Genomic DNA, 16030 nt, shown 5'->3' with positions numbered 1-16030 from the left:
ATCCATGTGTTATAATAATTAAATGAAAGAGGAAAAAGGTCTTATATTCAATTTTCCAATTTTCTTACATTTGCTCCTCAAGCAATGTAAAATCGTACACGGAACCCCTTCTGACACAAAAACGGCTAGTGAGTAAACAAAAAAAAAAGAGTTTAAAAAATAAAATTATAAAAAAAACATATATAATTATTTTACAAACCTTACAATTATACTCCTAAGGTATTATGGTCATTACAAAATGGATATTCCATGGAATCGATTTGCTTTTTATTGTTAACTATGTGAGGGTAAATTTGTTAGATGGAGAACACCTCAGGGTGGCGCTCGAAATTATACAAACAATAAAGATTTTTTCATATTAAATTTTATTTCATGAGGTCTTTGTAATTTGTCACAATTAATATTAGTGTATTATTACTATGTTATTTGTCTTGCTTTGGTCTTTTCGTTTTTTGTTTCTTTCCAATTTTAAGATAGTCTTTTTGCTGTTTTATTATCTTACAATCTTTTTTAATTTGAGACTAAAGTGTGAGTATATTTTATTTTTCTCTAAAATACAGTGTTTGTTTTTTGAGGTGGAAATACTTTTTTGTTTAACACTGTTTTTTTAGAATAAATCAATAAATCATGACAGTGGTGATACTCTTTTGACTTAAGAATTTATTATTTTATTACCAAAGTGGAACACTCAATTTAGTGAGGCCCACTTAGTTGGTTGACAAGAGTCAATTATTCATGCATCATATTAGTGGTTAGAATTTAAATATAAATTTATTACAAGGTCTTACTTGATGGAATTACACTTCACCGTATTAATGCATGTCATTAAATGCTTACCGTGGCCAAAACGGGTTATTCTAGCGTGAGAACTGAGAATCAACTCAACTGAACTTGAGCACTGTTGCAGGCGGCGAAATATCCAAAAAGAATTCATACTTTTTTAATGGCTTTCTAACCTTATATAGTATAACCATGTATTTTGGTGAATAATTATTAAAAAATAAATCAATAACGCTACTCACAAACCTCCGAATATTCTATTATACTTTTAAATTTCAACTGTTATATATATTTTAGGATAATGATGGATAAATGTCTATTTCCATTTAAAAAAATAAAAAATAAATTAAAAAGTGAACTAATAATATGGAGTCCTCTCGTTGTACTACTATTCTTTTTTTTTCTCCTCTTTTTGCTTTTGCTTTTATTATCCAGCCAATAAATTTTGACAAGTGGATGGCGCAAAACCTAGAACTCGGCTTTAGGGCAGCACCTGCCCGATTAGCATCCCATCCGACGATAGGTGGCTGCAAATGGAGGGATAAGATTCGCGGGCAGCCAAAACACATAAATATCTCCTAGATATTTCCTACCCGTAGAACTAGTTGTACCCAATAGCTACAAAGCATTTGATACTTCTGCCAGCTATTCCATTCTCTCTCTACATATATTAATATATTCGTCTCTCTCTCTAAAAAATAAAATATATCTTGATCGATGATTTGATCTAGTGAACATACGTGGCTGAACCAGATTCAAGTTTAATATCCTATCTTGTGTGATCTAATTGATTGCTGCAACTTGTCCATAAATCAAAGGGGGCCCATCTAGTATGGTGGTATTGCGCTCCATGGGATGGTTACCCTACATACACATACATCATCATACATGCATTTTCATGTGAGATTTACACATACATACATACACAACATGCATCTTTCATGACCTGGTTTTTAATCTTCCCGGTTACCGGTTTCTTGTGGTCCCCGCCGATTTTATTGGCTGTTGTTTCATTGTCCATTAATTTTAATGTTGAAAGTAGCACTTAAGGCCGAAAAATACTTTTTTGGCTTTCTACACTAATGATTGAGTTCATATTATTAGGGTAGGTATGCTAGTAAATTGGTTCTAAGCCAGTAGTTGGTGCAAGATTCAAGGATTAAGTACTGGCAGTCGTGGTATGAAAATTTCAACTCTAATAAATGCTGGTTCATTATGTATACGACGCACATATCTACTATTGTTCATCATAACATATTGGATCAGGGGATGGGGACCTGAGGGCGAAGGATTTCGCCAACTTGTAACTATAAAAATTAAGAAATTAAAGTCTCGTATTATATATATATATATATATATATATATATATATATATATATATATATATATATATATATATATATATATATATATATATATATATATATATATATATATATATATATATATATATATATAAATATATATTACTTGCTATATTATTTGATTTTATACATGAATTGCGGAGGCCTTTCATTTATTTTTTTATGTTTATTTAGACCAAAATAGTATATTATTTTATAACTTCTATACTCCCATTTCCCATTTAGAATAAGTCAATAATTTGACCGATTTCACTATCACAAGCCATCAAAACCAACTTTCAATAATGACCCCCCAAAACAACACTTGGCAGCATTATTGATATACTAAACATCACATCCATTGATTAAGCCGCAATTACCAACCTAAGAACAATCTAGAACAAGTTAATGGAACTCGAATGATAGTTATTCTACCTACATTATTATGTATAAATATATAGGAAATAAACAAATAAATAATAAATTAATGAGATAGTGGCCACAGCCCACAGGTTTTGTTAAGTTAAATAAAATAGTTAGTGCAAAGTTAAGTCATCTTTTGTTACAATAGAAAAGAAAAAGAAAAAAAAAAGACAGAAGAAAACACAGCTACCGTACGATCAGCCACGTGGTGCGCTCTTAGCCGTAGGCTTCATTTTGTAATCAATTCGACTGGGGTGGCCCATTATGGCAAGTCATTGGACATAATATTTGGACGGTCCACAATCAAAGGTGACATTTTGAGTGACCCAATTGTTACCATATTTTTGTTTTCATCAAAGTTTTAATAAACAAAACAATAATATACGTTTTGGACGGTTCAGATATGACGTCTTGATTGAACCAACTTTTGGCTTTATCTATAAAATAAATGTTACTAGTTAATTTATATACGGAATTGTTTTTTGCCGTTTGAAAATTGCTATTTGCGATTTCTAACAAAACCCCCCAAGCAAACACTTTATTTCACTAAAACCTCAAAACTTCTCAAAAAAATCCAAAAACACCCCCAAAATGCGTAAAAGCCCAACTTGGGCGTTCATTCATGCAGTGCACGCCCAAGTTGGGCGTGCAAGCTGCATTTGGGCGTTCGAGTTGGGCGTCCGGTGCAAATTTTTTTTTTTTTTTTTTTAATGTTCGAACGCCGAAGATGGGCGCCCAAGGCGTGTACGAACGCCCGGACCCAATGCATATTACACATAAAAGAGTCGAAATTACATCAAAAAATCGAAGCCCAACCCTTCTTCAAGCTTGATTTCGAATTTTCGATTTTTTTTTTTGTTTTTTTTTGCTATTTGCAGTTTTGGGTTTTTTTTTTGATATTTTTAAAAGTTTTGGGGGGTTTTATTATAAACCGCGAATAGCAATTTTGTGACCGCAAATAGCATTTCATTTTATATATCTATATTAGTAAATTAATCTTATTTAGTTACAATAGTTTATTTATTGTGACTATAATTATTTGAAGTATAATAAATAACATAAGAAATTAATTTTGATTCTGACACAATAATTCTTGAAGTAAGATAATAGCACAAGAAATAAATGCGGTTCGAATGCATAATGAACTTGCACCAAAGAGGATCTTATTTCACTAGTTCACATTATTAAATACTGCCTCTTTAAGGAGTATATGTTAACCCGAAACTTTTTTTATCTTCACGCAACTTCCTTATATGTACTTTTTCCAAACTTAAACCGCATTCAGATGACGGATGAGCTCTCCCGAGATCTTTAAGACAAACATGTTTGTGTCACCAAGCATACCCTATACCCTATATAGTTATACACAATTTTATTTTCACATTGCACGAAAAGTGGTGTTTATGACTCTTTGCTTTGTGATTCAATAACTTTCCAAGTTGCAACAAAAACCAGTACTAAAAAGACTACTTACTAATTGGAATATTATTTTGTAAAAACTCGAATATTAAATCAACAAGATCACGTGTCAGTCACGCCTTCTCCGCGTTCAACGATGACAGTAAACAGACTTTAGCCAGCAAGAACAAATACTAATTCACATTAATTATCAATAATAAAATAAAAAAATTACCAATTCACAGTCGTCCTCAATTTTGCAGATTCAATCACTATTCCATGAAAAACGAAGCTTCAAATGATTCTCCCTCTCCTCTTTCTCTTTCTTAACCTCTCCTTTCTGTTCTGCTCCTCCATTGCCAGAGGCCCCGCTCTTCACCTATCTAATCACGCAGGTTTCTCTCTCTCTCTCTCTCTCTCTCTCTCTCTCTCTCTCTCTCTCTCTCTCTCTCTCTCTCTCTCATCTGAAATAGATTATCCGTTTCAATTTCGATAGATGAGTATTTTAACGTAACTGAGAAATCTATGTTTTAGAATGATTTTGATGGTAAGTTAAGGATTTATGTTAGGTTTCTCAATTAGCTTCAAAGTATTGCCCTATTTATTTACTGTTCTCGGGTAAACGACTTTGAGTCCGCATTTTTTAAATGTTAATATATCCATAAGCTTAATTGAACATCAATAATTAGATCGGTTCAGTTAATATCATGAAATTTTACTCTATATATAGGGTATGAGTGTAATATAATCGTGATTTGACCCTGGAAATGTAGTTTTTCGTTATTTTTTACCTTATCGTACATGGGAATCTTCGTTCCCTGGTTCGTATTTGCTGTTCGTTGATTTACTTAAACTATTGAAGCGGAATTACTGAAAATGTTGAAATTCTTATTCATTTTGATTCTTATATTTGTCAGATTATATTGACAGTAGCTATGGGCATCAAGGGAGGCGGTTGTATTCTGATAACTTTCAGATGTCTGAGAAGGAGTACGTTGCGATGCTGTAAGTTCTTATTTGGATTTTTCCACCCTCCCTATTCCCTTCTCTTAAGTCGTAGTAGGATTAATTTAGTTAATTAGGTCATTGTACGATGCTTGGGTAAACTCTGAAGCAAGTTGATGTACTTCATATATTTACAGGGAAAAGTTAGCTCAAGGGTATATGAGTAACTCTGATCTTGAGCAGGCAATGAAGGAATTTAACGGCCGGTGTGGTAACATTTCCAGACTATACAGGTAAATTTTGAAAATCCTCAACTCGGTCTCACAGAACATAACTAAGGAGTCAATCAGAGGTGATTAAAGCACCATAAACAGGGAATATATTGTTTTCGGGTATGCATGATATCACCACAGAGTAACTAACTCTAACTACCTGTTACTAATAATACAATATTAATAATGTAGGTCTCTGTCTAGATATTTTTTCTATATTACATAAGAATGATTACGGTATTGGCTGTTGGAGAATTCGTTTCTTGATTTTGGAGGAGTTTAGACAATCTTCTTGAGAGAGTAGTATTATACATGATACAGAGTGAATATAGATTATAATATAAAATGGGACTCGCTGCATAGTAAACTCTGCTAATGTATTCAATGGTGCGTAGATGTTTCAGACACGATGCACTTTGTCAGTAAACGTAACTTATTTTAGGGGGAACCGAAATTTAGCTAGTTTCTTAAGATGCTGGTAAGAAGTGATTAATGAACCAAACTCTGAACATATTCAGTCATTACTTTGTTTGTATTGTTTCTGGATTTGCAATTATCTGATTTATTCCGGTTTCTCACTTTGAGGGATTATGGGAATTCACAATCAGTATTGGAAAGAGTGTACTTGGAGTTCCTCTGGTACTACTGCTTCTTCTCAAACAATTATTTATTAATTTTTGTAAACAGTTGGTCAATATGTTGTTTTTTTAATAGTTATAAGCTGTAAAATATTAATACTTTACTCATTGTCTTCGTTTTTTAACACAGTGGGCGATAGAAATATCTGACATGCCCGGTGAATCAGAAGCTGAGCCGGCTTTCAAGGTACTGTATTTGACCATCATTCACTTGTGACTTTATTCAACTGCCCTGCCCATAAAGTTACTTCTACAAATTACGTTGAGCACAAATGTTTTGGAAATTTAAAATTAATTTGACAAATGACAATTGACAAGTGTTGATATTCTCCGTCAGTTACTCTATTGACCATCTTGTATTATTGCGGGATGGAGCTATTAGCGAGGGGTTATGGAATTCTAAGCAAAACAGAAATATTTCTGGAAGGAGTATTGTAATATTAACTGAATGATTGACTGAGTGCCTTAATATTGCAGTTCATCGGAAATGTGCATGGTGATGAACCGGTAGGCCGTGAACTTCTGCTGCTTCTAGCGAATTGGCTATGCGATAATTATATGAAGGACCCCTTGGTAATACCTTCTTGTCCCCTTCGTTTCTTATTTTTCACATTGAAATTCATTATCTTGTTTGATGATTACTATAAGTTTGTGAAAACACGGGTGAGTTTCACACATATTGATTTCCTATGTCGAAATCTTGCTCATTCAGAATGCATTTTGGCTTGTATGTTAGGCATGCATAACTGGTCTGATGTAATCTTAATGTGGTTTTCCCAACAGGCAACCTTGATTGTGAAAGATGTCCACCTTCATATACTTCCGTCCATGAACCCTGATGGATATTCTCTGAGGCGACGTGGCAATGCAAATAACATTGATTTGAATCGTGATTTTCCGGACCAGGTATATCATGCTACAGTATGTAATTCTTAGCACTAACTTCAATATACTGCATAGAGTTGGATAATGAGTTTCATTTTAAATTAATAAAAGTTTCTAATCGTTTAATGATGCTTTCTTATTTATTAAATTTCTGTCATTATAAAAATAATCAAAACTGATTAGCTGCTTATAAAAGAGAACACTGACTAATATAACATTTGCTAAACATATCTTCAAGTACTCTTAAGAAAAGATGCATTTTGCAATTTGCAAATAGTTTTGTTTTTCCTTTTTATTTTATTTTGTTTTCTTACAGCATCATGGCTAGTTTGGCTTGCCTCATTGTATTTTAATTGGGACCACGCATCATAAAGAGCATTGATTGACATGATTGACACAGTTCTTTCCTATGAATGATGATATGGATTTACGACAACCTGAAACCAAAGCAATCATGAATTGGCTGGAAGGTGTACACTTTACAGCATCTGCGAGTCTTCATGGGGTAATGTTCTTCTCTTGATTGAAAACTTGGGAAGTTGAAAAATGCACTGAAAACAACTTCGTTCTAGTGAAGTTATATCCTATATTCTGAGGAGAAAGCATAATATTGTAGTGCTTATTTGAATTTTAGAGATTCATAATTGATTTAATGACTAATTGACTATGATCCATCAAGATAAGTAGTTTTAGAAAAATTGGTTGATTAAATGCTCTCATATAAGGAAATATAGTTATTTGAATTTTATTGTCGACAATCACTGCTTTCGTTTGTTTAATCTTTTCTTGTTCACAGGGAGCGCTGGTTGCGAACTACCCGTGGGATGGAACTGAAGATAGAAAGTGAGTTTTCTGGATTAATTCCTTTTGAATATGGGGTTCAGATATCTGTTTTTTCAAGTCATTTATTTCTGTAGTATACTAGTCTGAAAGTGTGTGCTTAGTACAAAAACAGAAATGCCCATGAAGTATTAATAACAAGGAATTTGTATATCATGTGTTAAAATTTTTTGTATCACTTTCGACTATTTTTAACAGATTAATTTTATATCAACTCTCTGCAGGAAAAATTACTACGGATGCCCCGATGACAATACTTTCAGATTTCTGGCTAGTTTATACAGTAAATCCCACTACAATATGTCCCTAAGCAATGAATTTCCAGGGGGGATTACAAATGGAGCAGCCTGGTATGCTTGTAAAGTATAATCCATTGTATTTATATTTTGACAAGCCCTTCAAAATATTATGATTTCATGAATCTTTTCTGCACGCCATTGTGAGCAATATTGTAGATGAAAAAGTCTGTATTTTACTAATGCCTGTTTCATGTGCTCTTTTGCAGGTACCCAATATATGGTGGCATGCAAGATTGGAACTACATTCATTCTGGATGCTTTGAGCTTACCTTGGAGATTAGTGACAACAAATGGCCTAATGCCAGTGAGGTTAGATGTAAATTCATATTAGCTAGAGCTTCATTAACTGCAATCTGCAAAGTTCAGATCCTGTCCACTCTAAAGCGCAAATGAAATAATACATTATTGTATATCTTTTTGATCCAGTACATTGGATTGGTCTGCTGTTATTCAACAACTTTTCTTTTCCATCTCTAATATTTCAGTGTCTAATATGGCACCATATCACTGCATTTTTCTAATATTGCAGCTTCCAACTCTATGGGAATATAATAGAATGAGCATGCTAAACCTTGTTGCGGGTCTAGTAAAGGTATGTTCAGCCATATTTCTGTTAGTTAAAACTTAATACCACTTTTACGTGTATTCTAGTTTTGCAGTCCATTTTTTAGGATTGGTGGTCTGTTCATTTGGTTGAGTTATAGGTATATGCTATCAATATTTTGTCAAATCCTTTTCTAATTTAGTGGCAAGCATATTTTAAACAAGAAAATACTATTCTTACGCAACACAAGTTTTGAATAGTATTCATTGATTTGTCATTGGAATAGAGATAGGGAATACAGTTTACACTATTCTTTATGCTCTGACTTTCAGAAACAACTAGTAGGCGCTTTGTCATAGTTGTATGATTTTATACATTTACAAGGGGGATTCACCTTATCTTACTGAGCTGACATTTTACGCACACAGACAGGACTGCATGGAAGAATAATTTCATCGGAAAATGGAAGACCTTTGCCTGCCTCATTAGCTATCAAGGGAATAAATTACACGGTATGATCACATACTGCACATGTGCACTATCATCTAAATGCCTAAAATCTATACAGTTTTAGTGGATACTATTTGCCGGTATGTCATTTTTTGGTATTTATTGACAGATTGCTGCTGGCAAAAAGTTTGCTGATTACCATCGATTGCTAGCTCCAAAAGAAAACTATGAAGGTGAAGTTGAGAATAACGAACTAATAGTACCATAGTAGTCAAACTGAAGTGCATGGTCGTCATTTCTTCAATGTAGCTAAGTTGCAGTCGTGCTTTAACTGCATATTGACGTCAATACATCCTACAGCTGAAAATTTTCAGTGAAATTTCTTTTTGTTTACATTCCATTACATCGTAAACTAGTTTTGTTCCAAAATATAGTTCTTTCCTTGGTCCAGAAATGAACCTTGAATTTTTTTATTTGCAGTTATTGCAACCATGCAAGGATATAGATCAAAGATTGCTTGTGTTATGCTTGGTGAAGGAGCAGTAACAGTAGATTTTGTTCTTGATCCTGAGACCACTCATGAGGGTAGTCAACTTCTAGAAGATTCCGGTTGCTACTTCGAGAGCAAGACCACTCTCCAAATGATCGATTTTTTGCCAGATCCGCAGTTGGAAGTTTTTCTACTGACTTTTTCGGTTTTAGGATTTCTTTTATTCTTAGTGAAGTGGAGAGCAAAACTAGTTCATCCGAACCAAAAACAGACTCCAGTGCCCAAACGTGCTGTGGTATGAGATATAATACTTTTCTATCCTATTTACATCCATGATATTGCTCCTTTTCTCCTCGTTAGTTTTCTGCCTCTTATAAAGCTAAATTCCCACGCCAATAGCTGATTTTTCTTTTTTCCGTTTTCTTTTGTAAAATTTTCGCTGTCAATCTGTCAATTAACCAGGTTTGATATTGTCCGTGCTCCATTTTCTTGGGATATAGCATGAAGAAACATTAATATACTTAGTTGTACATTCTATTTACTGTACTTGTAATCTCATGAATTGTAACAGAACCTATTACATAATATGCGGTCCAACGAATTATTCTAGAAAAGAGAAAAAAAAAACAAAAAAGATATGATGATGTTGAACCTTCGATGGAGATGATTGCATATCTCTCATACAATGTTACAAATTGTATATATTCACAACCACTGATATAAATCTAAAGTATTTGTTCACAAAGATTAGTTACACAAGAGTGGTTATTAACAGTGAACAAAACTGCCTTCAATTTACTAGTTTCTCGATGATAGACGACGAATGCCATTTACAGAAGTAGTTTAGAATCTAAAATTGCTTACCGATGTAGAATGAGAGGACGGGATGCTTAGCAACACATTAACTACGCATCACATTAACTCCCCCAAGATGCATCCTACAAAAAAGCCCAAGGAATCATTGTTGCAGACTTTTCATACCTATTGTAGGAACAAATAACAAGATAAAAAGTCGAAGACTCAGACAAACAAAAAATTTATCGCACATTATTTTCTACTAAAGATTTTACATAGTGATATCCGTCACAGGGATCTCTATTCTCTACTCACCTCTTGTGATCTAAGCCAGCAGAAATCCGTCACAAGGTCATGTTCCTCAATTTCGGCATCGGTAAAAATGAGTGCTCGTTGCAACTTTTTAGGAGAAAATACTTCAACTTCCACCATATAGGAGGCAGTCACTGGCCGGTGGTCAGATAGCTTGACTTCAGATCTCTTGTAGCTTAGCAGCCTCATTCCTGTCCCGAATGAGAGGATCCTATCGCACCTGGTAAAAATGAAAACCAAAGTTTTTACTTCCTTTCATTTATACTTTTATTAACAGGAAAAAAATTAAAAGAAAAAAAAAACGAACTGAAAGTAAGAAATGAACAAGCAACTAGATCACAATAAGGAATTGAAATATGACGCAGATCCAAAAATGGAAAAACGAATCAAGAGATAAGATTTTGGTGGAGAAAATGGATACCATGCAGGTGTTCTTCTTCCAGCCTTTGGATCCTCACTTATGTAAGACTCGGAATTAAACTCGTATTTGTAAGTTGGAGCAAAGCTCAAAGAACCTTCGGACCATCCATCAAATACACGGCCTTTCTTAAGCTCTTTGATTAGCTGCAAAACAAGGCAGATAGAAACAAATGTATTAGGCCCAAGAAAAGCCAGAATTTCCCTCGACGTAACAAATATTTAACATCAAAAGCCGGAAATATCAGACTTGATCTCACCAATCGCAGTTACCTGATCACACCTAACTAACTTGTCCCATTCCTTCTTGGAAACTAGGTCTCTTGTCTTCTGATAAGACAAATTGATTCGATAATTTAGGTCACCCAGCCAGATAATTCTCCTGCCACAGATTACAGCTGTTACCTTCTCATTTTCATTTTTAGTAAATTATAGAAATACTTCGCGTGAAAAGAAAAAAAAAATAGATCGGCAAAATAATCTGTCAATTCCTTTTAACTTCACAAAGCCCTGGAAAAAAAAAATATCTTACTCATGATCATATATTCTTTGAGGAAGCCCCAGAGCTGAGAGCGAACTGAAACGTGTCCGTTTATGAATTTCACGCACATCAGCATTTCTCTTGACCACATCCCCATCTTTCTCTCCAGACGTTAAATGAGTACAGATAAAACAGAACAGTGTCTGATGTATCGACATGCTAACCGATATTGATCCCTGGAAGTAAAAAAAGTGAGCATGTTATGCTATTTTGAATCATCGAAAACGACTTTATAAACAAATCACAGTCCTAACATATAATAAATGAAAGACAAACTGATCTGAGCATGGCCCACAAATACATGAGTCAACTTTAGAAATCAATCAAGTAGACAACAGTAAGAATACATAATAACTGCAGTAGTAACAGAAAAGAAAGTTCGAAAAAATACACTGATAGAGCTTCTTCTTTGAAGATAAAATGATCTATAAGTCTGGAAGGAAGAGCTCACCTTATTGCCAATATAGCCCATGAGACCAACACCAACCGTAGACACATTGAGGTTCTGTACGTGTCTTCGTAAGCTCCTGCGGACCCATATTGATATAAAAACTCCAACCATTTGCTTGCTCACTATCCGAACATACGGCGGCCTTCTTTTCCGGCCTATCACGGACTCAAGATCGAGTTCAACAAGAGACGCTATCTCAAATCTCCTTATATTTTCAGTCGTCATGTTCGATCTGAAAGAACTATAAGTCCTGAAAGATTTCGAAGTTTTTAAAGATTTCGAAGTTCTGAAAGTTCTTGAAGATTTGAAAGATTTCGAAGATTTGAAAGATTTGAAAGATTTGAAGGTATTAGGTTTGTCTAAACCATGCTGAGGTAAGAGATGAAGTGGCGGCTCTGGCCAGCTTAAGCCTATTCTTTCTGTCTTGCTAAGTGTTCTGGTTAATTCAATGTACTGAGATTTTGGGGTTTCGATATTGTCTTCAGAATCATCATCTATTTTTAAGCAATTGATTCTCTCCAGCCTTTTCGGAGAAGAGAATCGACTGCTCCCCTCGTCATATTCCATTGACTTGCTAAAACTGTTACTATTGTTGGAGACAGAGGCATCTGGACTTTCTTCAACAATTCCATCCTCGATTTCGGACAAATCACTTAGCTCTTGAATCAACGGGTGGATTTCATCCTCAATATCACTGTCGGATTCAAGCACAACTTCATCTTCTATATCTGGGGAATCTTCAAATGGCTTAAACCTCGACGGAGAAGCAGGATTGCTGTAGCTTTTGAACCTAGTAACCGGTGGAACTCGATTCAGAGTTTCGCGGATTATGTTTTCCCATTTCGAAACCGGGCGGTTGTCCTCAGAACCAAATATATTGCCAGCATTTAATGGGATGATCTCCTGAAGGCTACAAACACATATAAAACACGTCACGAATAAGATTTTACTGTTAAAAAATTCTCTGTGCAAAACAGTGTAATCAACTTACCCAATTACATAAATATCAGCAGGGTCGTCAATATCTAACCAATCATCAAGATTCAGATCATGAGGAGGAACTCTTCCCCCAACATTCCACGTGGCAGCACATACCCTTGTAAAGCCAAAAACAATGAAATCGAAATCAAACCCTCACTGTTTGCTAACTCAACCTACATACATACTTGCTTATTTTATTTATGCCACTCATTTGGATCATGAAAATGCAATGATATATATACATATAATACCTAATTTCCTTGGTGTTAATATATTGAGCTCGAAATGTTTCCGATTTCCGTCGTCTTAATCTGGGAAGAGCCTCTGATTTTCAAAAAAAAAAAAAAAAAAAAAACACGCACAATTCGTCCTGGTAAGTAAAATAGCTTACTTAAGCTTCAAATCAATCACTCATATTTTTTTTATCCCAAATAAATCGACATAAAAAATCCACACATTATGAGAAGTTGAGTTGGAAAAGGAATTAAGTTACCATCAAAATCAACCTGAGGTTCATCATCAGCTTCAACATTCGTGAAACTGGTCTCCTTTGGCCGATCACGAAATTCTACAAAAGCCGCCAAAAAAAATAATTAAAAAAAAGATAAGATGAACAGTGTACGGCAAAGGCAAAAAAAAAAGGAGCGAGGATCTAAAAAAAAAAACCGACCAAACCTTGTTGTTCGGAATCGGATTCGCTGTCGTCGGAGTAGTTGTTGTTTGCTCTGTTAAGCCACTTGCGCACCACCAGTCGCCGCCACCACAACTGCAAACCAAAACGACGATGTTTCACTCTCAATCTACTGCAAACCGCCTCTCGATCTCATAATTAAATAAATAAATAAAAAAAGTAAAAAAAAAAATCCGAAAAACACAAATAATTGAAAGAAATAAATTAAAAAAAAAAAAATGGAGAATGAAAGTATTACATCGCGCTGCTGGTGATGGTTTCTCTTGTGCTCAGTCTTCATATGAATTTGAACGGATATTCAGTAGGGGCAGAAGAAGGGAAAAAAAAAGGACAAAAAGATAGGCTTCACATAAATTGTAGAACACACACCAAAAGTGTGAGAAATTGAGAGGAATGATGGGACAAGGGTTAGTGCGTTGTTATGCCCCACGGCTAACTGCCATTGTACGCACTTGCAGCCTGCTGCTGAACACATTTCTCCGTATATCTTTTTATATATAACGGTATATTTCTTTTTCCTTTTTCTTTTTTTTTTAGTGGGAAAAAATTAGTTACAATTTGACTGGATGATTAGTGGATTAATTAATTGGTTAACTAAAGAGATTGAATTAATTACTAATATTATAATGTAGTTCAACGTGACGTGGTGGCCATAAGAATTAATTAGTGCTGAGTCATAGTCGAGATACATTCTTCCGGATTTTTTTATTCATATAAAAAGTTTATTATTCTTCTTCTGATTGATTAGTTTTATTATTATTATATTAAAGTTGAATATTTTAATGGATGTAGGAATTTAGAAAACTACGACAGCATAGCAGGGAAATAATCACCCCTTCCACCCCCACCCCCCCCCCCCTCCCCCCCCCCCCCACCTTTTTATCAGACGTATGTGCATAATTTATAAAATAATTACTAACTTACACTTGTTTTTTGATTAAATAATCAAGACTAGTAAAATTGAAAAATAATACGATTAGTATTTCTTTAGAATAGTAAAGTAACAAATAATATTATGAAATATACGGAGTATTATTTAAATATTGAATTATTCACCAGCTCTAGAATCTGCCAAGCTATAACCTATGATTCTACATCCCTAATAAAATTAGTTAACTATTCATTACGTGAGAAATGTGGTAATAAAGTTGAACACCTTTTGGCCGAACTTCCAATTTGCAACACAAAAATATTATTACTTTGTTTATTTAATGGCAAAAAAGGTCGTACTAGGTTATTTTTTAATTGCCTTGATTGGTATTTACATTATACTAGACTAGTACTTTTGTAATTAATATTCTCTTAATAGTAGTGTAGTAGTGTAGTTCATAAATGATGAAGTTGGAGTAAATATTAAAAAAATAACCAGAGAAATTGGTTTTATTTACTGATTCAACCACAATATATAAGAAAGATAACCGTATGTGACTAACTCGATTAGCAACTGTTGGCAAATGAATTCGAATTTAAAATGTACATACGTTGTTACTTATAAGTGGTACAATAATTGGAGATGGATAAATAATTTCATTTTTTTCTTTTGTAAATGAACTACGAAACCACAAAAGTAACTTTCGAAATTCAATCAAGAAATAGACAATTTTAGATAACATTTAAAGTATATAATAAAAGTAAATATTCGGTGGATATTACTATTATCACAATAAACTTGTAATTCATGATTTCAGAAAAGAAAAAAAAAATCAAGTGCACATTGTAAATGATGCACATAGTCCAAAAGGTACTCATGATATCAATAAAATTGTTTTAATTTTGTTATACCCTAATAATCCAACCACAAAATTCAACTCTCATAAGTCATAACTCATAAAATTAATCTTTATTATACTTTTGACAACCAAACGAACCATTTGAAAAAAAAATAGGGAGAAATATCGTCTTCCACTATGTACTAGATATTTTCACAAGTACTCTATGTCAATCTACATTAAATTAAAAAAGTTCATCTAATATTCATTTTGGAGTTATTTTTATTTTATTTAAGAAAAATATGTTTTGAGGGAATACTTTAAAAATTAAAATAGTGTTTGTTTATATTTTGAAATGGGACAAAATTTGTACCAGACAAAATCATATTTGAATATGTTGAAAAATATAATGAAAAAAAAAGTAATATTTTTTTTTAGTGAAATATTTTTTACTGTAACAGTCAAATCAAATTTATATTAAAAAAAATAATCTTTTGAAAATTTTAACAAACATAAATTCATTTGCGAGAAAGAAAATAAAAAAGATGAAAACCGACCAAACGTTGTCTTTATTTTTCTTGCTTTCATATCTAAAACGTTAATCTTGCATGGTTTCTTGGTGGCTGATTTAAGTAATTTGTAAGCTAAGTCAAAGAAGTTTATATTTTGTGCAATTTAGTTATTTTTGCTATTATTAATATAATAATTAAACGTTGGACCAAGTTTCAACCGAACAATTACTACTATGACGACTTTGTATTGGATAACGATGGTGAGAGATTAATATTTATTTGTTTATTAAATTTAAAAATATATATATTGCTGG

At 33.5% G+C, this 16030-nt stretch overlaps 2 protein-coding genes across 3 annotated transcripts; one reads left to right on the top strand and one right to left on the bottom strand.

The window, feature by feature from the left end:
* Nucleotides 1-4082: 4082 nt before the first annotated feature.
* Nucleotides 4083-9848, top strand: SOL1 (carboxypeptidase D). The gene is made up of 15 exons (XM_012983490.2): nt 4083-4339; nt 4862-4949; nt 5087-5182; nt 5770-5800; nt 5930-5986; nt 6277-6372; nt 6583-6705; nt 7085-7189; nt 7481-7527; nt 7749-7874; nt 8030-8132; nt 8353-8415; nt 8796-8879; nt 8987-9050; nt 9298-9848. The coding sequence occupies exons 1-15, from the start codon at nt 4243-4245 to the stop codon at nt 9606-9608; spliced, it is 1491 nt and encodes a 496-aa protein (XP_012838944.2). The 5' UTR covers nt 4083-4242; the 3' UTR covers nt 9609-9848.
* On the bottom strand, nt 9792-13978 carry LOC105959400 (type IV inositol polyphosphate 5-phosphatase 3). 2 transcript variants are annotated; one of them, XM_012983488.2, is made up of 11 exons: nt 13734-13978; nt 13480-13570; nt 13298-13372; nt 13056-13128; nt 12815-12919; nt 11824-12733; nt 11364-11548; nt 11105-11213; nt 10836-10978; nt 10418-10634; nt 9792-10245 (listed from the first exon to the last, which is right to left on the bottom strand). In XM_012983488.2, exons 1-11 carry the CDS (start codon nt 13773-13775, stop codon nt 10225-10227), a joined length of 1971 nt encoding a protein of 656 aa, XP_012838942.2. In that variant the 5' UTR covers nt 13776-13978; the 3' UTR covers nt 9792-10224. The 2 variants fall into 2 exon arrangements, with proteins under 2 accessions (XP_012838942.2, XP_012838943.2); XM_012983489.2 differs by having other exon boundaries at nt 9792-10288; nt 13734-13960.
* Nucleotides 13979-16030: the final 2052 nt, after the last annotated feature.

The sequence above is a fragment of the Erythranthe guttata genome, chromosome 14 (genome assembly GCF_056151865.1).
Source record: "Erythranthe guttata isolate IM_541 chromosome 14, IM_541, whole genome shotgun sequence".
NCBI lineage: Eukaryota > Viridiplantae > Streptophyta > Magnoliopsida > Lamiales > Phrymaceae > Erythranthe > Erythranthe guttata.
The sequence above is the reverse complement of the archived record's forward strand: the minus strand, read 5'-3'. Positions and strand labels throughout refer to the sequence as shown.

Bases quoted from the DNA above. Each gene is read 5' to 3' on its own strand.
- SOL1 (XM_012983490.2), top strand. From the start codon at position 4,243: ATGATTCTCCCTCTCCTCTTTCTCTTTCTTAACCTCTCCTTTCTGTTC. The intron at 7,875-8,029 runs GTATGCTTGTAA...GCTCTTTTGCAG, and splicing joins ATTACAAATGGAGCAGCCTG to GTACCCAATATATGGTGGCA. The intron at 9,051-9,297 runs GTGAAGTTGAGA...TTTTATTTGCAG, and splicing joins TCCAAAAGAAAACTATGAAG to TTATTGCAACCATGCAAGGA.
- LOC105959400 (XM_012983488.2), bottom strand. From the start codon at position 13,775: ATGAAGACTGAGCACAAGAGAAACCATCACCAGCAGCGCGAT. The intron at 12,734-12,814 runs GTAAGTTGATTA...ATGTGTTTGTAG, and splicing joins GCTGATATTTATGTAATTGG to CCTTCAGGAGATCATCCCAT. The intron at 10,635-10,835 runs GTATCCATTTTC...CATTTTTACCAG, and splicing joins GGAAGAAGAACACCTGCATG to GTGCGATAGGATCCTCTCAT.